The sequence below is a fragment of the Saccostrea echinata genome, unplaced genomic scaffold (genome assembly GCF_033153115.1).
Source record: "Saccostrea echinata isolate AGI-Se365-2 ecotype Australia unplaced genomic scaffold, CSIRO_AGI_Sech_v1 ptg000030l, whole genome shotgun sequence".
Taxonomy (NCBI): domain Eukaryota; kingdom Metazoa; phylum Mollusca; class Bivalvia; order Ostreida; family Ostreidae; genus Saccostrea; species Saccostrea echinata.
In genome coordinates, this window is record NW_026889779.1 from 9403792 (window position 1) to 9431095 (window position 27304).

Below are 27304 nucleotides of genomic sequence, written 5' to 3' on the forward strand. Positions count from 1 at the left end.
TGTTGTGTATTAATGAAAAATATTAAAACTATAATCCAGAAAATTCAGAGTAGAAATGTGAGAAAGCAAAACCAACTCACCGTTATTGTGAGTCCTTGCTCAGTGATGTGTAAATCTGAGGGCACAAGATGAAGATGAATCATTTCCTTTAAGCTTGGCTTTAAGGTGACTTATAGGTGCTCAAAGTACGATTAAACTAATGATCTTCTCAAAGTCATATTTAAGCATTCTTAAACTATAAGTCAACCTAAAGCCAAGCTTAAATGAAGTGATTCATCTTGTAAATGAATAATCCATTGAACCCCTAATAAATCAGTTACTTGAAAATCATCTAAAACAATATGAAGTCCCAGGAAAGAACAGTTCATTAAGGCATAATAAGAACATTTCTGGAGTTAATGACACTCGATCGGGATGCTAAAATATCGGGGAAACCATCCGAAAACACTGTGTGTGAATTACTGAATTTTTCTTAGGAAATTGTGATAGAAATGATGTAGTGATGAAATGGACTTTTGAAAGATTTTGGGATGTTTTTGTGTTTAGTGGCATTGAAAAAATTCCACGGAAAGCATAGCCTATTGTTTTGCTTGTGTAACAGAAGAGGAGAAAAATGCGACGATGATAAGTTTCAATGACGTTACTTTTCTTTTAGAAATTTTTTTAGACAAATTAAAAGCAAAAGTAAAACAACTTTATTTTTAGAAAAATGTTGAAGACATATAACTTAAACCAAAGAAAATAAAAAGTTTTAATCATTTGACTAAAAATGTATTCAGCAAAACATTGAAGTGGAAGATGTGGTATGATCGTTTGACAATACGTTAAATGAATGAAATTGAAGTAATGTTGACCACGTATAATTTCAATCAAAGACCAAATATTAAGTGATATTTCTTGTTTATTGCAACAAACTTCTATCATAAAAGTATGAGGTAAACTTTATCACCCGGCGTTACTTATACGTTTCATCAAAGTAACGATAAACTACAGTGAAAAAAAAACTAAAACCAAACCGATCATGAATAAAATCTTTCCTCAGTTCTTTTGTGCCTAGTGGTGGGCGTGTATACATGGGTGAATGATTATGACCAACCATTCAATTTCACGTGCCCGCAACACCAGTCCATTTATCAAGTTGTGAGTCACCATGACAACAGAAGAGAGGACAGAGTGTTCGATTTTCAGTGCACCACTTATACAAAAGATTCCGAGAAGTGCTTTTGGTCAGGTACAAAGTATGCGTGCAAATTATCTTTATGTTACAAAAAATATAGGCAGTGAAGATTTTGAAGTGTATTATACATATCTTGATATCTGGTACAATATTAACGCCCAGTATTTTATCTCTAGAGTATGTGAACGACTTTGACCAACCCGTGGCTTTCCAGTGTCCACGTGGGGGCGTACTAGACGGCGTCAGTAGTTACCATGACAACCACAGAGAGGACAGACGCTTCCGATTCTACTGCTGCGAAAAACCAGGTTCTTCAATATTTAGAAGTGTAAAATATATGGAGCGCTAAATTATCAGATAAGCATTCAATTGAAGTGAAGATATCATTAATTCCTTTATAATTACTAGTATATAATTGCATAATTAAATCTGTTCTTGCAATGTGCGCATCAATTAGATTAAATGAGAGCAGTATTTGATTTTATGTGCGCATCAATTCAATATTATTGTATTGATGCGCCTATCAATTCATTTGATGAAAACAATAATTGATTTCATACGTGCATCAAACCAATTATTGCTCTCATTGCTTCAGTTGATGCACGCATCAATTCAATTGTTTAGCTATAGAATGTGGAGGAATTATTGCTCAGATAAATAAATTTAGACCTCGGTATAAATGAATTTGTTGATCACTTTAATTTAATTGAATGAACATATCTTTCGTTATTTTACAACGATTTTGATAGAGGAATTTATGTGCACATCAATTTTTTTAATTAAAAGATAGTAACAATTAAATTATATTCAAATTATGGATATGTCTGATTAAAGATGTCAATAATTAAAAAGCAGCTTTCTTTAAAAGAATCGTTGCGAGTGTTAATTGAATTAACGATATCATTAATTCAATTGAAGAGAGCAAAAATTCAAATATTTCGCGCATCCATTGACTTGAGGAGAGAGCAATAATTTAATTAATCTGATCATCTAATCAATAATTGCTCTCATTAATTGAATTGATTAATTCAATTGATATACACAGCAATTCAGCAAATTGACTATTGAAATAAAAAAAAATGAATCAATGCGCGTAGTATTAGTTATTCAGAATTGAAGACAAATGTCAATTATTTGAAGACATTAATTATTTGAAGTGATATCTAATTGAATTATTGCGCGCGCCAACTAAATTCAAAAAATTAAAGATATCTTCAAGTATATAAATTATGTTAATTTGGCGCTCCATAAAAATAAGTCTGAACATACATATACATGTACGAGTCTGACTTTTTTCTAGGAATGTGTCTTTACAATTGTATGTACAGTGGCTGGGTCAACAGTTACGATGGAAACTTGAATTATACCACGCCGGCCGGTTACGTAATGCGAGGCTGGACAAGTATCCACGACAACGGTAGCGAGTATGTTACTTTTAATGATTTTTTTTTCATTGTTTTTCCTTTCCATTTACAATAAGTTCCATCAATAATGTAATTTTCTCGTATTTATTTTTTAGGGACAGGATTTTTGACTTTGATGTCTGTTTAATGCAAGAGTGTGAGGATGTGTAAGTTCGAATCTTTTTGAGAAAAAAAGTCCCATAAACATGATTTTCCCCTTCAGATTTCAAGACAAAAATATGAGGAAAAAAAACTTCTTTTTTTAAAGGGGAAATCCTGCAGGGCCAGTCATTGGAAGGTGACGTGTGAATAATACAGCGACGTACTCTCTGATGTGTTAGGGTCATCAAACGCTTGAATAAAATCTTGTATTTATTTATTTCTGTGTATTTTGATTTCTGGTGTGGTAAATTACTAAGAACACAATCGGCACCAAAAGAGTCACTAGAGGTGTCATATAATAAAATTACAAGACAGAAGTTTGTCTGAGAACGAACTTCATGGACACATAGCAAATTATATTAGTCGCAAATCTTTTCTACGATACATATGAGGCGGCTTTTTGGTATTTATTGCCATATAGTGATATCACCTATTCGAAAAAGTGACATCACCTATTCGAAAAGGTGATATCACCTATTTGAGTAGGTGATATCACCTACTTGAATAGGTGATATCACATTTCGAATAGGTCATAACACCTGTTAAAATTGAATATGTGATATTACCTATTTAAATAGTTGATATCACCAATTCTAATTGGTGATATCACCTATTAATTTTGAATTGGTGATATCACTTATTCGAGTGAGTGATATCAAATTTTTGCATTTCTTACAACGTTTAATGATGATATGTCCCTTTTCAAAACAATCTAGCTTCAATGCAAAGTAAAGGATGAAATTTAAAAAGGCTTTCGAAGAGCAATTTTTACTTTCTTGACGCTTAAACAATTTTTTAAAAAAGATTATAAAAAGATTCTCTGGATTTGTTGAACTTAATTTGAGCCACACATTCTATTATTTCGACATTGATTGATCACATAAACAGAAGATTCGCTGTAAGATCTCGTTTTGGTACAAAGTAGGGAAGAGGCACTGTTCTTGTGTGTACACAAAAAAGATTTAAAGAGCAACCCGATTTTACAAATAAAAAACTAGATTTCGAATAACGCTAAGCAAATTCGGGCTGCCATTTCTCCCTCTGTTGTAGTCTAAGACAATTTAAAACACCAAATGTTATCGATCTCTGTAGAGTTATATATATTTTTTACTTGCAGTCAGTTTTGATCTCTTTATTGAAACTTATTTATATTTCTTTCTGTTTCTATTATTTATGTACAAAGAGACTAAAATATTTACATTCCTGTATAGAGTAAATGAATGCTGTACATGTATAACCTTAGTAGCAGTTGTTATTTCATACTAGTTTGAAAAGGTGAAATCACCTATTCAAAACGAACAGTGATATCACCTATTCGAATTGATGATATCGCCTATTCGAATTGGTGATATCACTCATTTGAAAAGTAAGTGATATAACCAACTCAAATTAAAAATAGTGATATCACCAATTTGAATAGGTGATATCACCTATGCAAATCAAATAGGTGATATCACTTATTCGAATCGGTGATATCACTTATTCGAATTGGTGATATCACTTAATAGGAGTAAATATCAAAATGACACCTCATAGATACATATAAAGGCTATGAAGTTTTTAGACGTTGACCAAAGATCCCAATGAATTAAAAATATTTAGATGCAGGTCTCGTGCAGGCGAACATAACTTTGATTTCTAGAATCTTGGATCTCAACCAATCAGAGAGCTAGGAATTATTCAATCATATAATAGAAGATATTGTAACAATTTAGTTTAGTAGCTTAGAATGTAAATTAATACAAAGTAGCGTATAAATGTAACTCTCCACACGGACATCCCACATGCAGGCACTTGTTTCGTATACGGGGCACCCCCTGGTAAAAATAAGTAAGGGGTGTCCTGTATACGAAACAAGTGCCTGTGGGACATCCACTTTATTTTATTAGGCCAGAAAAATTCAGGTATGTCACGAGTGATATTACATGAATTGAAGTTATATCAAGGGTTCTTTGAGAAGTATATTTTAGATAAGTACTCATATAGCATGACTCAAAATCGCAAAGAAAATCGGGGGTCAGTGTGCATCTTACTGAGCAACGGTAACAATTAACTTGACCTTTATAAAAAAAAAAATATAGAAACGAGAACATGGAACTTGCATGTAGTTATAATTTACAAAGATCTGAAGTACAAAATGAAGAATTTTATCAGACTATATATTACATGTAATACAAGGGACTGGCGGAGAATTTTAGCCCCCCTCCCTTTTTTATTGACAAATGAGTACTCCCGATAATAATTAATTCATTGAAGTTACACGCAGTGAAACTCCTTAATTAAGCTGATTGGCCTTGGACAGGGTGCCTAGAAAGATTACACAGGGTTTGTCATTATCTGTGTGTGTGAGCAGTGCCCCCTTATCTGTAAGATATATTTATGTTCATTATCCTGTTATATCAGGAGTGCAGTATGAGGACGTGTGCAGGTGATTTTAGACTTAACCTGATTCGTATGCATTCATACACGTATTTATAGTTATGATTAGAGTAATTCAATTCATATTAATATTTTTGAACATGTACCCCTTTCTTATGATTTGAACTCCCTTTTTTTGAATTTGAATTACATGTCTTTTATATCATCTAATCTTTCAAAACAGTTCTGAGTTTGAACCTGTTCCTAGGGGTATATTCCTGGGTGAACGATTACGATCGACCTTTCACCTTCAAGTGTCCTCAGCACGAGTCCATCAACCGTGTCGTCAGTCACCATGACAACGGAGCTGAAGATCGTGTGTTCGATTTCCATTGTAGCAAGTACACAACTGCTTCTGAGAGTTGTTTCTGGTCAGGTAATAATTAAGGTCATCATACCAACATATTTTGAAGTTGTCTTGAAAAGATAAAAATAAAACAATTTCATTAAAATTCAGGCGTTGATCCAGGATTTTTTTTCCATGGGGCCCATCCAAGTCCAAAAAAAATTCCAACCCGGAAATTTCTTGACAAGCAAAAAAAAAAAAAACAAAACAAAACAAAACAAAACAAAATAAAACAAAAAACACAAACAAACAAACGAACAAAACAAAACAAAAAAAACAAAACAAAGACCAACCCCCAACCCCCAACACCCCAAAAAAAGACCAAAAAAGAAAAAAATAAAATCCCTTTCTAAGTCGTAAAAAAAACTTATTTCGTGGTGGTGGTTGTAGGGTCCACGATTTCTAGGGGAGGGGGTCCAAAGTCATATTTTATTTGCTTCAGTATTTGTAATAACCCTGCAAAGAACTACGCATGCTAACTCTTGATTCCCGCGTATTTAACACCCATTTAACTCAATATTAATACATATGTAGTAATTTTGGCCATTAAAACTTAATTGAATGCAAAGAAGAGTTCATTATTAATCAATTAATAATTTTAAAACTGGTGTCAAAAAGTTAATTGCTCTTTTTTTACAACTGTAAAATTCAACTCATAAGATTGATATTAACATTTTTTATTTGTAATCTCATTTGAAATTGGTAGTAAAATGACACTTTTTGTTTTTTTTTTGTTTGTAAACAGATCCCCCCCCCCCCCCCGCCCGTAAAACAAAAAAACTTTGGTATGAATTTGTGGAATAAAAATTCAAAATACTCCGTGGGTCTTTTCATCCCACGAAAACAACGAACATTTAACCCTATTAAAAATACAACACTTAGTGAGTTCACAGTATTCATTCATTCATTCGAAAGTGCTTAATTTAGCAACCCCCGAGTTAAGATATTTAAAAAATACTGAGAAAATGTATATTATTTCATGTTTCAAACCATTCAATAGAAAATAAAGTGCATATAATATATAAATAGAGTATTTGTATGAAATACTAAATTGATACCAGGAATACATACTTTGAATCTTTATTCCTGAAAATTGAGCAAAATCAAGTGTCGCAGTTTTTCGAGAAATTTTGCAGGTTGATGTATTTGTGCACAATTCTTTCTTCGTAGAATATGTCAATAACTTTGACCAACCAGTAGCATTCCAGTGCCCAAATGGCGGTGTTCTAGACGGCATCTCTAGTGTCCATGACAATGGGGCTGAAGATCGGCGCTTTCGTTTTTACTGCTGCGAAAAACCAGGTTCTTATTACTAAAAGAAAGTGTTCAATGTTTCTTGATTGAAGTTTCTTGAATCTTACATATTAAAATTATATTAAAACATTTTATTATGCCCCCGTAATCGAAGATTCGGGGGCATATAGTTTTTGCCCTGTCCGTCCTTCTGTTTGTCTGTTGTTTGTCCGCAAAAACTTTAACCTTGCCCATAACTTTTAATTTGTTGAAGTTATAGCTCTCATACTTTAAACATATTTGACCTCTTGACCTTGGAGTTTGACCTTTTTTTGCATAATTTTACCACACTTTAACCTTGGCCATAACTATTGAAAGGTTGATGCTAGGGCTTTCATATTTCACATGTGTATTCCTTGTTATAAGACCTTTCCTTGGTACAAATATTTTGACCTCTTGGGCTTGACCTTTGAGTTTGATCCACTTTACAAAAACTTTAACCTTGGCCATAAATTTTGGACGGTTGTTACTAAGGCTTTCATATTTCACATGTTTATACCTTGTGACAAGACCTTCTTTTGGGTACTAACATTTTTTACCTTGACCTTTGACCTACTTTTGAAAATTTTAACTTTGGCCACAACTCTTAAGGTGCGGTCACACGATGCGATTTTTCATTCGATTTCCATTCGACTTGCTCAGGTAAGTCGATTGGAGTCGATTGGTGGGGTGGTCACACGATACGATTTTACATTCGATTTATAAACGATTTTGACAAGAAATGAACAGGTACTTGTTTTTTTCAGTTTGAAGTAGTTCTGATTAATAAACCTAAAAAAGCATCATTATGAAAATATTTTTTTCCTTCATTCAGTTTAATATTACGTCATTTGCCCCATTTTGACGTTGATGTTGACGTAATCTACATGTTATGTCTGTGATCACTTTACTAAATAAGAAAAGATACCGCATGTAATAGCTGTGTAAAGAACTTGTCTGAAGTATCTGATGTTTTCCAGGGTTTTTAAAACTGACTAATAAAGGAAAACACATGTATTTTTTTTTCGGCATAAAAAGATTTTAAAAAAGAACCTGCACTAGACTTTCGCTTACAAGAAAGGTAAAATAGCTACGTCGCGAAGTTAAATTTTTTCCGTTGACCAGCAGTTGACGAAACAATATTATTGAAAACATTTGAAATATCGAATTTTATTTTCACAAATTACTGTAGGTAAAATATTTACAGCCCATTGATTACTCTGTGTATATTCAAAATGCGTGACTGGGTACACAGTAAATGAAATTCATCAGACGCTCCAATGATTAAGTTAAAATTTTAACAAAGGTAACTTTTGGTAGGTAAGTAAAGAATGTTACTTCCTCAATAATAATAATAATAATAATAAATTAAATATATATTATACTTACAAACTCCCCTGATGATATGTAAAGTAATTATTAATTTTTTAAAAAATTAAATGTTGAATCTATTTGGGGGGGGGGGGGGGTCAGACTCCCCCTTTTTTAAAGTCCATGTGCAATTTATTCACTCAAACCAAAGTATTGGTATATGAGTTACAAAATTAATAACATACAAACATATATACAGTAGTTAGAGGTACATGTACAATGCTACATCACGTCGAAGTGAAAAGAAATAAGGAAAATAATTCAAGGAGAAAAGACAGCAACGCAATATCTCCTTATAAACATAAATAGTTTTTTCAGTCTTTTGTTTCGTTAGTAGTTCCATATATAAGGAGAGTAGGGACGTTAACATAGGCTCTTACTTGCATGTAGGAGTAAAAATTAGAAAACTAATCTAGTTGACCACTTCATTTATTACTTTTATTCGAGTTCTTCTAGACAATTAAAATCAACCATTTTAAATTATTCTACACGTTTACATATATATACATGAAATAAGTTGAATCTCTTGACGAACGCTTATAATTAGAATCATTGCTAATACTTAAAACTACTTGTTCATATTATTGATAGGACTGGGGTGTTTACGCGGCGTCAAGTCAAAAGTAACTCGCCGTGAACCCCTAACATGCTGAAGTACTGATATGCTGTACGTGTACCAAAGATCTTAATTTACAGCAACATAAGCACATGAAAGATTTGATTAGATTTATAAACATTCATACTGGTTTTTAAAGTAATAGCTAAAACTTCTTCTTCTTCTTCTTTTTTTTTTTTTTTAGATAAATGCGATGATTTGAATCAAGGTAAATATATGATATTCAAAAAAAAAAAATCGTAAATTGGCATTCTATAAACACATGAATCTCCGTCCTCGCAAACTATGGTGAAATAATAGTTTATGACTTGTATGCTTTAAATAATTAGCCATTTGTGCCCGATAATTGCCGTTTACTGGGTATCCTAATATTTTATCAATTAAGAATTTATACATTCATTCATTATAGATGACAAAAATAACGACCATTCATTTCGCGTTGCGGGAAATATCATTGTGACGTCACGATTCTCATTGAAAAGTCGATTGAAAATCGGATGCCATCCGATTTCCAATCGACTTTCAGATTTTGCTTTCGACTTCGGTGGTCACACGGTACGATTTTAGTCGAAAGCAAATCGAATGGGAAAATCGGATGGAAAATCGAATGAAAAATCGCATCGTGTGACCGCACCTTTAAACAGTTGTTTCTAGGGCTTTCATATTTCACATATATATATTCCTTGTGACAAGACCTTCACTTTGGTACCGACAATTTGACCCTTTGGCCTTTGAGTCTCACCTACTTTTAAGAAAAAATTAACCTTGGCCATAGCTTTTGAACAGTTGGTGCTAGGGCTTTCATATTTAACGTGTTTTTCTTCCAACAGGACCATTCATTGTGTACCAACAATTTTGATTTAAGTTGACCTTGGGAGTTTGACTTGCATTTGAGAAACTTTAACCTTCGCCATGAGCTGCAATATGGGGGCATCAGTGTTTCACAAACACATCTTGTTCCTTTTTCTTTTCCAGGAATGTGTCTCTACAATTGCTACTACAGCGGTTGGGTCAATACTTATGACGGGGATGTTGATTACACGGTACCAGCCGGTCACGTGATGAGAGGGTGGATTAGTATCCATGACAATAGACATGAGTAAGATTGTGGATAATTCTTTATTATCTATATTCTGTCAAGGGTTTTACTGACAGTGTAAATATCTTCATTGTAGGGACAGGATCTTTGACTTCGATGTATGTTTGATGCAGCACTGCATGGACACGTTAGTAGACATTAAAATCAATTTAATTTATATGCATAGGCGTTTTTCCTGTCCCAAAAGTTAAATTTGAATACTTTTGATATGTTTTACATTGCAGAAATCCGGAAGGAGGAGTAATTGGAAAAAGATGTGTAAATAATACATCGTCACGTGATTCTCAACGTTGATAATTACTGTCATTTTAACAGAAATTACTGAGTAAAATCTCTGTTGTTTTGTTTCATAAATCATGCCACAGTATTCTCTCTCGTAAATATTCTCATTAATAGTGACCCGGAAGTCTTGATTTTGTGGGGTTTGAAGATATTTGTTTTATGAGGTGGGAAAGGGGGGGGGGGGCAAAAGGGTGTCAAAACCTCCTGTCCAGATTTATCAATGATATTGTATTTTATATATTTTGCTGTTAAGAATTCTGGCGTTTTATCAGTAACAGATACTGGGAGAGTGCTGTCATTTTGTATTTTCTAGTTCTTTTAGGATAATACTGGACACAGAATAACCTTGATTTCCTTTTGCAACTTCTATGATACATAAAGATACAATATCAATCAAATTATTTATATAAAATTTATTTGATATAATTTACAAAATAACAATTTAAAAAAAAACAAAAATCTTTTACTGTTTCCACTTCGAAAACCACCACTTAAATAAAAAAATGGCTATCTTTTTTAATTGGAGTACAAAATCAGTTGTACACATATTTAATAATACTAGTATTAGAAATAAAAATAATCCAACTTTAAAATACCTGAAATATATCACCTTAATTATTTACTGTTGTAGTGATTAATCAATGATTAAAAAATTTGATAGAAAATGTCCCCCAAAATTTTTGTAATAAATGGACGGTTCAAGAATGAATAAATTTGTACACATTGCTTTCTACAAGAAATCACTGTATATTGTTTGGACGGATAAACTTCACAAAAAACAAAATTTTATAGGAAAAGATTATAACAAATGTATAGATTATAATAAATCATGTAAAGAAAAATTGCACAAAACGTCAAAAGCAAGGAACAAATATACAAGGAATGCTCAAAAAAATTATCACAGACCTGAATAAAAAGATACATGTATAAATTAACAAAAACTATCTTATTGTGAAACTGTCTAACAATGTCTTTAAAAAATTTAAATAAAGAAAAACACTTAATATATTGAATTTCCTCACATAAAGTAGTAAAAATTCAAATGTGATGCTGTATCTGTGATTTGGAATTTTTATGCCCTAGGCATTTTGATATGTAGTTTCTCTTCTTTTTCATCTCTTAGTCACTTGACTATCGCTTTTTTGTTTTGAGTTCTCTTTCCTTTTTCGTTATCTCGGCCTCTGTTGTTGAGATTCTCCTGAGTAGATCATTTTTACGAGTCAGCACAGTCTCGAGTTGTTCCCTAGCTGATGTTAATCTATGATCACTGGGAGAACTTTGCTCCATATTTCTGATTCCTTCCTCAAGTTCTGAAACTGCCTTCAGAGTCTGGAAGACAAATTTCAAATTCAAATCAGTTTAAACATTTTTCTAAAAAGGTGAAGAATAGATGAAACACACTATGTCATTGAAAAAAGATTATAGAAAGATACTGTGAAGTATAGATATTCATATTTTGTATAAATATGCAAATTACAATATGCACAATGTTCAAAAACCAAAAACATTTAGTTATTTATCAATAAACCATAACAGAGGAAGTCATTTAAATCTATGTATAGCCAGTCCAAGTATATGGTCCTATTCCTCTACCTGTGCAAGATCAGCATTGAGTTGGTCATTCTTGGCCTCCAGATCCATCAGCTGAGTATCCCTCACGTCAGGAGGGGACCTCATAGATGGGACTGCTACTGGTTTTCGTGGACTGCGTCTAGGTGTCACTGGAGGACTCTTACCACCTTTTAGCTCAGACATTCTGCTGCTGACGAAATCACTGGTTGCTAGGAAACCTCCTTTAGAGGCGAGGAATTGTCGTAGTCGTGCATTACTGGCTAGAGATTCACATCCGCACAGTCTCTGAGACATACTCTATTTATTTGAAAAGAATATACACGTTGAGCTCAGGATTCAAACAAATCATAATTGTGCTTCAAATATTACAGGTCAGTAAATATATACCTCTAGTAATTAATTTTAATAAGATATTGTATTTTTGGACATAATATTAGCTCTCTTCTATTCAGTTCTGATTGATTGATTATATGTTGTTTGACTTTAGTTCTGATAATCACTTTTTTTGTTTAAAATGTAAATATCCATAACTTTTATGAACAAAGATCACCTTCCTTTTTTTCTCTTACCTGCTCTGAGAAATCTATCCTGGTGGGTCCATCCACCCTCAGGTCAACAAGATCACCCACTACAGCCATCTTATCTTCCTGCTTCTTCACTGTTCCCAGGGCCTGCTCCAGACCAAGGCGGGTCTGTGGTGTAGGGTTGTTGTGGGCACGAGAGAAGAACATGTCCTGACACACAACTCGTAGTGCCTAGAAAAAAGGGTTTACAATTGTTTTACTAGGAACTGAATTCACAGCCCTCTAACTACTCAGCTGAACATTTGTGAATAGTTTTTCTTGATGAAAAGTAAATCCTGACTGCTACAAACAAAAAGGTTTGATGGGAATTTTTGAGATTTATGTAAAGCAAAAATTTGTTACTGCACCCAAAGCTAAACATGCTTAGAATTATCAACCATATATAGTTACTAATCTAGTTGTAATGTACATTGTGGGTTCTTGATAATAATAAAATTTTACCTTGTAGAACTCCCTGAGGAATACTGTATCACTATCATCACTTAAGTCCCCTGTTTTAATGTGAGCTAGAGAATGCAAAATCACAACCACAAATTCACCGATCGAGTCCATTCTCTCCCTCCTTACAAACAGAATCTTCCGAGAATGCTCATAGAAAACAGAATTCCTGAATGCATTTCGTTCATAATTATTAGGAGGTAAGTTTGTGGCAAGTAGCAAACTGACTTCTGGTGTTCCAATTGTCTGATGTAAGAGTCTGGTTACAAACACACCGAACCGGTAAATGACAAACTGAGCTGGTGATATCTGGTTAATGTCTGCTGGTTTGAGGTCACCTTTACACACCCACTGAGCATCCTTAACATCCATGTATGGCCGACTGTAATCTCCACCTAACAAAACAATAAATGAAAATGTGTTTAAATTTGAAAAAATATTTAACTAAACTTTCAATTGTTGAGTTTTCTGTAATTTGTTTTTTGTTTTTCTTACCTAGCACCTTGTCACTACCCGCCAGACCTCCCTCTGTCTTATCCAACATGTCCGCCAAGTCATTGATTTGTTTAAATAGAGGTGATGCCATCAGCATGTTGACCCAGTCCTGTTCTCGGTTTCCTGTAGGTGTGAAATGACCCATACCAGATGATCCCTGGTCTCCAGGACCAGACATAATACCACCAGACACTGATGAAGGAGCTCCCGCCTGCAGGAAGTCATCATCATCATCACCTGCTCGTGTTAATCTGCTCATCTCCTCACTGTCCTTCTCCAAGATCATGTCCTTGTCCACTTTGGCTTTACCCGTGTCCATTCTACGTTTCTTGCGAGCGTCCAGTTTAGCCTGAAGGGCCTGTCTGCTGCGGCTCTGCTCCTGGTTCATGGCCTCACGGATTCTCTCCATGTTCTCTTTGTGTTCCCTGAGGAGTTTTTCCTTTTCATCCTGACTGGTGTTTGATTTCTCAATCTCTTCTCTCTCACGACGTTCTCGTTCTTCCATTTGTTGCTGTCGAAGTTTTTCACGCTCTGCCTCACGATCTTTTTGTTTCTGTTCCTCCAATCTCGCTTGCTCCTCCAATTCTTCCTCCAGTTGTCTGTCAAACAGAACAATATACCAGGTAAATGGCTAGAATATTCACACTGTGTATGCAAAGTATCATCATTAAAATATATTAAAAGTACAGAAATTTTCCAGAGTATCAGTCTCATCAAACAGTTTTATTTTCTAATTTCAATTTACATGTAGCTTATCACTTACATAAAATTTCTTTATTGACTTTTCAGTTTTCTAACATTTTAACTAACAGATTCTACTTCATTAGGTAAATGTATTTGTCAAACATTTCAGCATTTCAGATTATTCGTAAGTTTCTTCTTCAAGTTTATCCCTTACTTGTACTTCTCCAACATCTTCCTCTTCCTCTCTTCCTCCGCCAGTCTCTGTTCCTCTTTCCTCCTCTCCAGTTCCTCCTGTAACTTCCTGTACATGTCCTCCTTATACTTCTTCGCCTCCTCGGCTGCCAATTTAGCCTGTTCTGCATACTGTTTGTGAAGCTCTTCTGCAGGAGAGAATGTCTTCATGGCATCAGCAAGTTCATGAAGCTGTTTTTCTTTGAGGTTTAAGCGGTCATGGGTCTGCTTGATTTCTTGTTGAGGACTAACATCTTGTTCAGCTCTTTCTAACAGCTGGGCAGTGTGGCTGTCAAACTCACTGAGCTCTTGCTGCAAACAAAATGAACTTTTCTTACACAAATGTTAAATCTTGTAGATCATGGTACTAATTATAAATATCTTTAATAAAACTTTGCCCAAACCTGCTGTCTCTGTTTAAGTTGTTCTTTACGACGAGCCAATTCAGCTGGGTCCATGTTGCCAGAATCTGCTATCAGATCTCGCATTTCCTGAAAATGTTCACAAATTCAATCAAAATGTTGGTTGTCATTTTGCAAATGTGCAAACAAAATTATTTTACCTTTTTTTTTTATACATTGCAAGATATTTTTGGAACAAAGTGTTTCATCAATTGGAACAGTTAAAACAGCCTTGTCATTTTCAAACTAACCTGTTCAAATGCAGCCAGTAGTCTTTCTCTTTCCTTCTGTCTGCTCTCCTCAATCTCCGCTCGGGCTCTCCTACGAGCTGCCTCCAGCTCACGAGCCAGTTGATCTTCCAGATGGATGGCCTCCTTAAGATGTCGCTGCCTCAACACAGTATAGATCATGTTCTCTGCCTTATCTTTATCCTTATTCTAAAATATAGTGAGACAAATTTCTCAAGATTAGATCTGAGGAATTTCAACTTACTAGGAAGGAAATAAAAAATGTTTAAGTAACTTCTCACAATAAAGAATATAATAGCAGTAAAATCAAAACATTTTTACTTATTCTTCAAACAAGTCTTTCATCTCAGTGCCTGAGGAAGAAGATTTTTAAAACATATTAGCACATTAGAAGCTTACTTTTAGTGAAGTCTTACCTTGACATTGTTCTTAAGGGCTGAATTCTCCACATTTTTGGCAATTTCTTCATTTTGTTTGTCCCTCTGTTGCTGTTGACTGGACAGTTTCTGTGCCATCTCCATCCTGTGTTTATCCTCTAACTGCTCTTCTCTCCTCTTCTTCTTCTCCTCTATCTATAATTATCAGATAATGCTTGTCATCAAATAATGTGATTCAGCATGTGTTCACTGAACTTGCACTTCCAATATATACATGTGTATAAACAAATATAAATTTTAATATCCGCTGAAAGCTTAAACCCTTGTACATGTAATATTATTTCATTACTTTCCTCTTAAGTTATGTTAAAATAAAATTGTGGTGCCCTGTGTGACCCTAACCTTCTTCCTGAGAGCCTCTCTCTGACGATCTTTCTCAGAATTGAGGTTCCGCTCTAGAGCCTCCATTTCAGACTTGTGAGCTGCCAGTAGTTTTTGGTACTCAGCATCTGCTGGTGTCAGATTCTGATGATGCAGCAACATGTCTCGCTCAAATTTAGATTGGTGGGCTTGGAGAGCCTACAGAACAAAGTAAAATATTCATTCATTTTATACAATACTACCTTTTTTTTTCATTCTAAAAACAATTTTACTGCCTTGTGTTTTTCCTGGTCTCCTTCAAAAAGGACATGGTTCTATAATCCTTATTTTCAATAAGGATTTGAAAACCTACCAGTTGTTTCTGCTGTTGGTTGTTGTGGAGGATCTCTTGCTCCTCCTTGCTCCTCTCTTCCTCAGCTTCCTGGTTCAGTCTCCTCAGCTCCTCATTCTGTTTCTCCTCAAGATGCTCCAGTTCTGTTGTCTGTTGGTCCACCAGCTTCTGTTGCTCTGACATCAACTTGTCACCGTTCACTTTCTCATTAATCTGCATAATCAGGTCTGCAGCCTCTGCATCATTCTGTGCAGCCTTAAAAAAGAAACACTTTATTAAGAAAAACCTCATATTCAAATAAATCCCTTCAATACAATAATTGCAGTTTTGTTTTTGAAAATTCACAAAAACATATACACCTACATATTACATAGTTAGATTGAGACAATGTTAGACATGTATCTAGATGTTGTTTTCATTATTGACTTACATGTTTCTTGGTGATCCTGTCCAGTTCTTTGTTGACTGCCCTCTCTTTGTCCAACTCCTCCTTCATTCGTTTCTTAGCAGCCAGTTTTGCTTTGATCTTGTCTGCCTGTTCGTTCCTGCTGTCATCCAGTCGGTTGTTTAATTGTCGGACCTGGTCCTGGTACTGCTGTAGAATGCGGTCTCTCTCTGACTCTGTCTGGTTCTGAAGCATTTCTCTCAAAGCCACCTCTCCAGCCTGCCTCTGCTGATCCTGTGATATATCAAATCAAATCAACTTCACTCACTGATTAGTTACATGAAGGTAGAAAAATAATACAGTGTACAAAATGATTCAAATTCTCTACCATTTCAGGGAATTTGATGATGCCAATTATGACACAACTTATGTAAATTGTATTTTATTCAAGAAAGATCTTATTTACATGTAATTTTGCCTAAAAAATGAAAAAAAGTATTTTTGAAAGTAATTTTTTCATAGGGAAACATGCAAAATTAATGTCTTGATAAATGTGATTATCTTGCGAAATAATTCATACAAATGTTTCAAAGTGTAACTCACCCTCTCCATGATTTTAATGGTACTGAGGATGGCTTCTTCCTCCATGTCTCTGTCTGCAGCCCCTTGGATCTCCCTCACCTTCAGGAGGTTCTTCCTCTCTTCCTCATCTAGACTCTGTAATTCCTCCTCTGTCAATTCTGCCCCTCCCTTCCTGTCTTTCCTCTTCCTCAGCTTCTCCTTCATTGCCTCAATCTGCTGCTGGAGCTCCTTACGTCTGTTCTTGGCTTCATTGATCAGAGCCTCTTTCTGACTCTTGCTGATATCCAAGGCTCGAATCTGTCTTTCAAACTCTTCATCAATTTCCGGGGTTTTGACTTGATCCTTAGCATCACCACTGTTCTTCCTGATGTCTGCCATCATTTTTTCTTGCTGTTGTTGAAGTTTCAGTAACTGGTTCATTAGTTCTTCATAAGATGGCATTTCTATGTTGGGAACTGAATCCTCAGGGATACCATTGTCTTTGGCCTCTGATAGATGTTTCCTGAAAAAAGAAAACAATCCACCACTTAACCCTCATTTGCTTCTACTACCTCAATCTAATGAAGTAGAGTATTTGTTTTGATGTCAAACAATTATAAAAAGGTTTTGCTAACAAACTTTCTCACGACAAGTACATTAAACTTCTCTTACTTGGCAAGTTCTTTCTTTTTGTGTCTCCTGGCATCCAAGAGCCTCTTCCTGAGTTTATCCAACTGTTTCCTCTTTCTCTTCTCAAAGGCTTCATTGAGTTTCTGCATGTTGCTGGCATACTCCATCATGATCATCTCTTTCTCCTGCTCCTGTTTGGCCTTAGCCAATTTCTTCTCCAGCTCATGCTGGGCATCAGCCATGGCCTTTTTCTTCTCAAGCTCACAGTCATCCACAGTCTTGTTCATGTCCTCAATCTCCTCCTTCTTCAAGTCATTTTCCAGCTTGGCTGCCTCATAAGCTTGCTTCTCAAACAGAGCCCGAGAAAGTTCTTGTGATGCTACACCACCTTGTCCTTTGTTTCCTTTACCCTGTGCACCATCAAATATGGATGTTTCATCCTTGGTGCCAGACGTTTTTGATGTTGTTTTGACTCCTGACTTGTTGAGTTTGCTTCTTTCCTGTAGAAAACAAAATTCAGGTCAAAAGCTGCACAAATCTATCATGATTTAACCTGATTTGGTGCAAAGGCTCCAAAAATTAACTACAGCAAGATTCTAGAAGACAACTAGGACATTAATATTTACACTACACTAAATGCTGAAGTTTATGTAAACCATTAATGTCATCATAATCATTGACCATAGTCTGTCATACAGACAGACTTGTTAAGTAGTAAAAGTAGCTGCGTACCTTTTGATCCCTGCGCCTCCTAAGGCTATCTGTGCTTCCTCTGCGCTGGATGTCCCTGGTGCCACCACTGCCTCCAATGTTGATATTGGTCACATGCTGACCGGCACCGCCTGCAGTGCCTTGATTTATCAAGTTCAATAGTTCTGAAGACAAGGTAAATGGACCTCCAGATTCTAGCATGGCTATCAGCTGTTTCAGTAGGGGAATCAGTTCAGATTCTTTTTCACCTGAGGAATCAACGTCACCATAAACTCCTGACAGCTGACAATCATAGTCTCCTGCCAGAAGGCTGGCTCTTGTCAAGACAGTTTTAGCTTCAGTGGCACACAATTCTGATCTGAAGGAATAATTTCAAGTGTAGTGCAAAATTCCAGTAAGAGCATTAAACAGATATTTTTTTTATCACTTTGTACTTCACAAAAACTTAAGAAAACTTATTTCATTACAGATTTCATTAGACAATGCATACCAAAAATATTTCCCCTTTATTTAAAAAAGGATAACTTTAAAAAAATAATTCTCAAAACAAAAAGTTTCAGAAGATTGAATGTTGTTACCTTTCTCTAGCATACTCCAGTGTAGAATGAGCCTCATCCACATTCTCTATCCTGGTTGTCAGAGAATCTCGTAATTCTGCCTGTAATCTCATCTTGGCCTGCTTGTACCTCTGTAAAGTAGTGTTCTCAGCATCAGGGTTCATGGCACCCTCCAAGTCACCAATCTTGTCTTTGTACTGTTTCTCTTCCTGCTGGAGTTTGTTGAAGAATCGTCGAAGTGTGTCAGCCAATTTGACATTGGAAGCCACATGCCCTTCCTCTCCCTCATGTTCTTTGGCATCACTCTGGGTCAGCACTGCAATGACCTCTGGTGGTATCACTGTGGCATACTCCTGCTCTGCACCACCTCGTCTCTGAACCTCACGTTTCTCAGCCTCCGAAAGTTGGTGAACATCTGCATCAATCTCCTCTAAGAATCTCTGAACATCTCTTGAAGTCACAGAATCCATATCGAAAAGGAGTTGCTGAGTGAACTGGTGCTCTTTGAGGGCAAGTTCTCTCTCCTTCTGTCTCTGTCTTCTCCAGAACCCTCGCCTGGCAACCAGCTCCTCCTCCAGCATGGCGAGGGCCCCTGGTGGTGGCTTCTTCTTCCTGGGACCACCTGAGGACATGGTGACTGGCACTGCTAGATCTGTCTCCGGGTTAGTGCGAATACCTATCACTGGACTGATTTCCCCTGTCACAGGATCCAAAGCCTTCCTTCCAATACTGATAGGTACAAGACCTTTAATGAATAAATGTATGTAAATTAGGCTTACATATTATCTTGTTCATTCATTAACTTATTTAGTATCCAAAGCATGCATTCGACTAAGTATCCTTAAATGTATCATTAACGCGTTTGCTTTGGACACCGTTAAACCCAGCTTGACTTTGTGTCTACAGACCTTCACAGAAGGTTATAATAGTTCCACTATACTGTAGAACAACTTATAACTGCATGCAAAACACATTCATGACTTGACTTTCTTTTACTCGAGAACGTTTCCTACTGCAAACCATTAATAAAACTGCATATTTACATGGATTGTTTCCTCAGTCATAACAATTCCTAGTCTTGGATGCATTTCAAACCGCTGAATCATGAATAAAGTTATCACAAATAGTAATAGGCTTACAGTACTTGCTCAGCAACTTCATTTTGGGGGCACAAAAAGTATTGATCAACAGAAAAGACATATGCCACTATAACAAGTCTCACCAGCCCCTTCTGGGTCCTCCATGGTACCTCCCAAAGGTCTAATGTTACCAGTTTTCTTCTCTTTGTCTGCTCCTAGAATTGGTACTTGTTGCTCTGTTCCTGAGGGGTCCAGCATGGATGTACCAACCAAGATAGGCAATAACTGGCCAGTCTTAGAGAACTCGTACATTCCTTAAACAAATGTTCTTAAATTACTTTCAAAATATATTATTACTGAAATATATTAAAGTCATTTTTTATCAGAGATTTTTTTCATTTTTTCACATCTACACATATTTTAAGTAAATGGTACCTGGACATCCTCCTGTGGCAGCGAGTATTGAGGAGCGATCTAGACGGCGCTCTACGTCATGCTGAGTTCTAAGTAAATAGGCCTTCATCCTGGAGCGTGCTTTCTCAAGTTCTTTTGTGGCTGCCTCCAGATTGCTGAGCTCATGTCTTACATTAACATTGGTTCCTGTTGAATCTGTCAATAAAAGTTGTACAATGATATCTGTGACACTAAGATAACTTTTTCTTTATTGAGAATAGGTATTCAAGTCATTGAAACATCATTCTTTTGTGATAGACTCGCACATTCTCATCTCAGTTTCAAATGCCGTGAGCATATCAGCCTTACCAGCAAGTGCATCCTTGAGTTCTCTCAAAGTATCAATGACTCGAGCCTCACAAGCCAGCACACTTGAGTCAAGCAGAGCCTGGAAACCTCCACCAGAGGGCAGCACATTGGCATCCAGTAAATATCCACTCTGAACTCTCACAAGTTTCCCACTAAGAGGTTCAACAAATGTGTCCCCAGGAATGATGGGAAGATTGTGTCTACTGCCAGGTTTTGTTCCTCCCACAGGTACAATGTCACCTGAAATCATTTATTTAATCTTTATAACTTCATATTTTTTGGTTATTACTTTTATTGATAATTCCTATCATCAAAATAATTTTCAACTAGAAAACTGACCAGTCAGCAAGAGCCTGCCGAGGGGTAGAAATATAAAGGTACAGCTTACAGAATGAGAATTTTAATTGATTACAAAAATTTAAAAATATATGAAGAAAAATATGCAAGAACAACTGTATTTATAAAATTTCAAGATAATTCCTAAATATCCAACAACCTGTAAAGAGTATCCCTTTATTAACATAAGGCAATAAAAAACATCATATCTATAATAACTCAATTAAATGTATATTTAAACAAGAATAAAGCATCTGTTTTTATAAAATGCCAGCCTTCAGTGAATACAAATATCATCCAGGCCTGACCTTAACTTCAAAACAAACATCAGTTACAGACAAAGGTTAATTTATCTTAAAGTGACAAATAAAGATAAGCCAGGAAAATTTTCTGCCCCAGACAAGATAATTAATCCCAAGGGATTAATTATACTGCTCTTTCATCCTTTTCTTCCAAGTTTACAATGAGAACTCTTTCAGTAATGATAGAATGAGTTAATTATTGGACTACCCGTTAAAATTAATAGTATTCTTGAATTTACATATGGCAGCTCCCAAAAAAGAATAAATAAATAAATAAAAACAAAAAAATAAAAAAAACATATCTTTATGTATATCTCGTTTTTAGAATTCAATAAAATCATAACTCATTGTATACTTTACCAAAATAAAGTATGAACATTATTTAAATCCACATTTCAGAGAATGTAAACATCATTCAGAATTGACCTTAACTTCAAAACAAACTTCATTTGCAGACAGAGGTGTTAATTAATCTCAATTTGACAGAAACAGATAATGCTTTGGATTTTCTTCAAGAGGAAAGTTAATTAATCCCATGGGACTAGTTGCAGCTTTCATAGTTTACAATAGGAACATTCTCAGCAGTTATCTCTCTTTGCCCTTGCATTCATTCTAATGTAAAGTTAAGGAATCTATCCCACCACCCCAGCTCCAAACTGGATGACATAGAGAACCAAACTTAGCATCAAAATATGTCTTACTGCCTCTTCAACCAACATACCAAATTTGAACATAATTGGTCAACTACAAAAAAAGTTATTAGAAAAAAACAGAAAATTTGTGGACGGAAGAATGACAGACAGACGGACAGACAGACAGACAGAGTGATTACTATAGGGCACCTGCAAATCCTTGCAGGGCCCTAATGAATGATCTTTTAATCATGTCTATTTGAAGTTTATTAATATTTCAGTATTCTATAATTCACCTGTTTCTGGGTCAAGAGTTACAGCCAGGATTGGTACAGGTTGTTCACTGTTTGGATCCACCATAAGAGAACCTACTTCTATGGGGGTATGCATTCCTGTGACAGGGTCAATGTGGGTGCCACCTATTGGGAGGAGTGCTCCAGTCTGTGGGTGCATGGTGACACCCATGATGGGTACATGAAGTCCAGTCTCTGGGTCATTCATTGGGGAACCATATCGCAAGTCACTCTTGTGTTCCATGGGGCGGAGCTTGGTTTTGATTGGCTGGTTGTTTTGTGGATGGACAGGATAAGGAATGAATGGAATAAATGGTTCATCTGCTCTGGCAGCTTCCCCTTAAAGAGAAATTAACCATTAAAAAAATATTTTGATGAAGACAATTATAATTTCCTCTGTTGTTATAAACTATTGGTTTTACTGTAAGTGTTCTCCACTAACAACTTACCTGTAGCTGAATCAGAGACAAAGACTAGTCGGGAAGTAACCGGGTCAAAGGCCACATTGCCTTGGATGGGCAGCACATGTCCAGTCTGAGGGTGAACAAAGTGGTCAGCAGGAACATCAGTCAAAGTGCCATTAGCCAGAATCATTTTTGTACCAGGTTTGGGTCGAATGAGTCCAGAGGTAGCATCCTGACTGATCAAGTCTGAAGCTCTAACACTCATGTCTGGACCGATCAATTCTTCACGCTTCATTGGTACGTTCTTTCCTGATTTGACCAGCTGACCTCCTGTGCCCTGTCCAAGGACACCCCAGGCCCCAATCCTCTGACACTCCTCGGTGATTTCACTGGACATCTTATGCAGTAATAATGAGACTCTAGAGCCCACTGAACGATGAGCAGCCATATCAAACTCTCCATTCCTGGTCAGTTTACCATGCTGCAGATTCTCTACATGCTCAGTTAAATTTCTGGCAGCTTCTCTCAGACAGGATTGATAGGCAACCTGAAATGTAAATAAATCAAACATGACCTGCTAATATCTTCTCAAAATTTACGAAAAAATCACTTTTATTTTAAATAAGGAAATACAAATATAACTTGCCTGGTGTTTCTCTCTTCCATGTTCATCTTCCATCATTAGTTCCCTTTCTTTGTTAAGAATGGCTTCAAACCTACGACCAATGTCTCTTCTTCTTTCAAGCTCAATTTCTAAAGCCTCCAATTTGTTTTCATAACTGACAAGGTCCTCATCAGTAGCCATTGAGACTTTTCCTTTCAAGTTCATTTTTGCAGCCCATAATCCTTTGAGAGATTCTGTCTGATTGGCTATTCTGTTGTACATTTGTTTGGTCTACCAAAGATATCAAATTCACACAAATCAATCATCATATGCATTTATAAAATCTCAATTTAAACACTGACATTCTTTTTTATAATTATGTACAACAATGAAGATGTATCTGACCTCATCTTTGTGTTTGCCGATGGTATTGGTAACAGCACGAGATTGTTTGGACAGCGTGTCATACAGGGTACGAGAATTAAATGCCTCCAAGTCAATCTGCTTGTCGTAATCCCAGAATTCATCATTCTTTGTCTCTATTGTATTAGCTGCAGTAAATTTAAATTTCATTAATATGCGCTTCATAACAATATCCTATAATGACCTTCATCACTAACTCAATAAAAGAACTGAATATTTTTTAATTCGTCATAAAAGTGCTCTAAGTCTTATTCATAATTTACCATCAAGTATTCCTCCGAGATCCGAGTCACTGTCACTACGTCCGGAGGTGATAGCCTGCATGTTTCTATGGTACTTCTTAGCCGGCCGTACAGTAGAACCTTTACTGGAGTAGTCGTCAAAGTTGTAGAGTCTTGTCAAAGCACGGTAGAATGGAGTCAGGTAGGAGGTCTTAGCCCAACCATATTTCCTGAATAGAACCTTCAAAACAAAATTTTAGCTTTCATACCAACCCAGCAAAAATTGTGTATAATCATACTAAGAGCAAATACATGTACCTCAACTAAAGAGAAAACAAATTATATCACACTAACCACTCTAGAACACAGACTAATTCTTCATGGAATGTTATCATAAAAATTTATTTAAATCATTCATTTGGAAAAGAATCTTAAATATACTATATACCGGGAAATTTTCGCCCCTTTGACCTAGCCTCAGTTGGGCAAATTTAAAGAATACAGTACAATTTTTTAAACATAACTGTGACTGGGCGAATTTAAGACTAGGCAAAATTGTTTCAGTGTGAAAGGGTGAAAATAACTCTGTATAGAGTATTCTAGAATAAGTGCTTGAAACATGCAAAGTATTTACCCAAACAGCGACTTTCTAGACAGCATTAAAAAAAAAACCCACTTCTCCAGGCTTTCATATCATTAACTTACCAGAGCGAGTAACATGAAGACCATGGCTATAAAGGCTGTTCCCAATAAAATAAAAATGATCTCCCAGTCTGGGGTCTTTAAGATGTCTGAGGCTACTGTGATTCCATTCTGTATGATGTACCCAGAAGTGGGAGGGAAAAATGGACCGTTCTCAGCACACTGAGCTCCCTGGGCCATCACTCGTATATACTACAACAGCATTTAGAAAAAAAGAAATTCAGTAAAAGATGTTAAAACAGTTTTCTAAATTAATGATAAACCTAAAACATAGGTAATCAGAGATTACAGAGCTCACCTCAACGAATGTTGTCTTTAAGTAAGGCAAAGTCCCACACTAAACTAATAATCTAGGAGTGTGCATCCCTAGATGCAACATTTATGCAATTTTGGTCTGATAGGGCTTGCAGTTACTTGGGAATGGACTTATCTGAAAACTTAAAACTAGACACTCATTCAGAAAATGCAAGTCAAATCCAGCATCCGAAGCAAGTTTTGAGATTGTTCATCCCTTGATGCATCATCCATGCAAGTTTGGTTCAGATAGGCCTTATAGTTACTTGGAAATGAGAACTGCTCCAAAAACTTTAATCTGGTCACTCATCCGGAAAATATAGGTCAGATCCAGCATCTGAAGCAAGTCCAGTAGTGTGAATCCTAAGATGTATCATCCATGCAAGTTTGGTCAATATAGGGCTTTTAGTTACTTGGAAATGAGATTTGCTCCAAAAACTTTAACCTGGTCACTCATCCGGAAAATATAGGTCAGATCCAGCATCTGAAGCAAGTCAAGTAGTGTGCATCCTTAGATGTATCATCCAGGCAAGTTTGGTCAATATAGGGCTTATAGTTACTTGGAAATGAGATCTACTCCAAAAACCTTAACCTAGTCACTCATCTGGAAAATGTAGGTCAGATCCAGCATCCGAAGCAAGTTCAGTAGTGTGCATCCTTAGATGTATCATCCATGCAAGTTTGGTCAATATAGGGCTTATAGTTACTTGGAAATGAGACCTGCTCCAAAAACTTTAACCTGCTCCAAAAACTTTAACCTGTTCCAAAAACATTAACCTGGTCATTCTTTAGCTGAAATTGCAGCATCTGAAACCTTGACTGGTACAATGAAACACACTAGAAGCATCCTCCATGCATCTCTGACTTATATAGGCCATAGAAGTACTTGAAAAGAAAACTGCTCCAAAAACCTTAACCTGGGACGCCGACGGTATTACATAAGCTCCCCCAACTTCGTTGAGGTGAGCTAAAAAATGATGCTGGTGTCAAAGAGAGATTACAACTAAAAGCAAACACAGTTGGATAAATTCCACATTTTTTGACAGTAAAACAGGTATTGCTACTGACCATTTTCTTGTTGGCATCAGTGCTTAGAGAGAAGACGTATATTCCAGGGTCCTTGAACTGGTAAGAGAACAGAGATGCTGTAGAAGTGGTCTGGGTCATGGCTTCCACCAAAGTCCTAAATCCTCCATAATCAAACTGGTCATTTGTGTTAAACAGGTTGTTTCTTAAAGAACAAAAAATATTATAAGTTTCTTTTCAGCAAAAAAAAAAAGGGGGGGAGAAAAGAAAAGAAAAAGATTTAGGAAGTAAATTCTATTTGAATGTTCAAACTGGATGGAAATATTGTGATTTCTGCACAAATTTCAGGATGGGGTTAATTTGCCTGAGATTTAAATAACTTACACATCATAGACGGGGTAGTGCGTGCTGCTGACAGAGAACAACATGTACTCTCCATATGTCAGACACACAACGGGATTCTCAATCCCAGAGAACAGTGAGCCATTATTGGTGGATGTGGCCAGTAGACGTCGACGGCCCGTGTAGATAGCGTTAATGTTACTGTCAGCTGTGATGTTGCCAGTGATGGTTCCTTTGATGTGAGAATCTAACATTCCCAGCAGTTGGTTAGGGTCAGGGTTGTATACGCCAAGGAATCCACTATCGGTCATTTCTACGATGTGTATTGGGTAATCTGAATTATCTCTGCTGCTACACTGCTCAGCTGTCAAGGCATTACGGGCATTTATCATTTTTAGGAGTCCACTTACAGCATATTCTTTCTGAAATTTAAAAAAAAACCCATAAAAATATGACGAAATACTTGTTATGAAACTGTCATTTCCATTAAGCACTGCAGTCCACTGTAGAGTTTGAATGTACTTAAAAACAAAAAAAAAATAAAGTACATGTAAATCTATATTTGGATTACTTATCAGATATTGTCTGTGCACATAAAAAATTACACTTAAACTTTTACATTACCATAATAGTGTTGTTTTTGTCTCTGAGAATAACATGAGGCTCCAGTGGGGGTTCAGCACACTTGAAGGACACTTGGTATCTTTGGGCTATTCTACATTCAAGGTTACAAAGTTCTTCAAGGTCATCAGTCTTACATAGACACATTCCCATCAGTCTGTCAAAGCTCACATATTCTTTACACACCTGTCAATAAATGTTAAACGTAAGAATAAATTGTTCCTGAACTACAAATTACAACATGAAAAGATTTCAATTATTTAATCATGAAAATAATAGTTTCCACAAAAAAGAAATTCTAACTGACCTGGTTCTTGCAGTAATTCTCCCATTGGGCATCGGTCAGACATTGGCCATTCTGAGCACGTGTTGTGCCCTCCTTACAAAGGTCATACACCTTCTTAACACAGTCTGTATTGTCTGCAAGCTCAAGGAAGCCAGCTGCACAAGGACACTGACGGTCACTTTCCTACAATACCAACATTTATAAGTGCATGTATTTTCTCCCCGTAAGTATATTTTCCAAAATAA

At 36.0% G+C, this 27304-nt stretch overlaps 2 protein-coding genes across 2 annotated transcripts in view; one reads left to right on the forward strand and one right to left on the reverse strand.

Moving 5' to 3' along the window:
- The first annotated feature begins 798 nt into the window (after positions 1–798).
- LOC133196172 (hemagglutinin/amebocyte aggregation factor-like) lies at positions 799–6822 on the forward strand. The gene is made up of 8 exons (XM_061332102.1): positions 799–811; positions 1043–1231; positions 1354–1485; positions 2478–2601; positions 2697–2747; positions 5045–5067; positions 5345–5536; positions 6677–6822. Exons 1-8 carry the CDS (start codon positions 799–801, stop codon positions 6820–6822), a joined length of 870 nt encoding a protein of 289 aa, XP_061188086.1.
- Positions 6823–11237: 4415 nt separating this feature from the next.
- Positions 11238–27304, reverse strand: part of LOC133197240 (uncharacterized) — an 85821-nt gene continuing 69754 nt past the window's right edge. Inside the window, exons 108-136 of the mRNA XM_061333174.1 lie at positions 27081–27242; positions 26777–26959; positions 26195–26574; positions 25853–26015; positions 24494–24682; positions 23831–24029; positions 23550–23695; positions 23187–23435; positions 22586–23087; positions 22140–22475; positions 20574–20813; positions 20247–20420; positions 19955–20125; positions 18754–19477; positions 18197–18533; positions 17507–17964; positions 16877–17357; positions 16319–16567; positions 15910–16143; positions 15579–15755; positions 15216–15371; positions 14803–14988; positions 14555–14641; positions 14134–14462; positions 13236–13834; positions 12744–13135; positions 12288–12473; positions 11740–12015; positions 11238–11475 (exon numbers count right to left, since the gene is read on the reverse strand). Of these exons, the coding sequence (XP_061189158.1) occupies positions 11278–11475; positions 11740–12015; positions 12288–12473; positions 12744–13135; positions 13236–13834; positions 14134–14462; positions 14555–14641; positions 14803–14988; positions 15216–15371; positions 15579–15755; positions 15910–16143; positions 16319–16567; positions 16877–17357; positions 17507–17964; positions 18197–18533; positions 18754–19477; positions 19955–20125; positions 20247–20420; positions 20574–20813; positions 22140–22475; positions 22586–23087; positions 23187–23435; positions 23550–23695; positions 23831–24029; positions 24494–24682; positions 25853–26015; positions 26195–26574; positions 26777–26959; positions 27081–27242 (8163 nt within the window). The 3' untranslated portion in view covers positions 11238–11277. The remainder of the gene's footprint in view (positions 11476–11739; positions 12016–12287; positions 12474–12743; positions 13136–13235; positions 13835–14133; positions 14463–14554; positions 14642–14802; positions 14989–15215; positions 15372–15578; positions 15756–15909; positions 16144–16318; positions 16568–16876; positions 17358–17506; positions 17965–18196; positions 18534–18753; positions 19478–19954; positions 20126–20246; positions 20421–20573; positions 20814–22139; positions 22476–22585; positions 23088–23186; positions 23436–23549; positions 23696–23830; positions 24030–24493; positions 24683–25852; positions 26016–26194; positions 26575–26776; positions 26960–27080; positions 27243–27304) is intronic.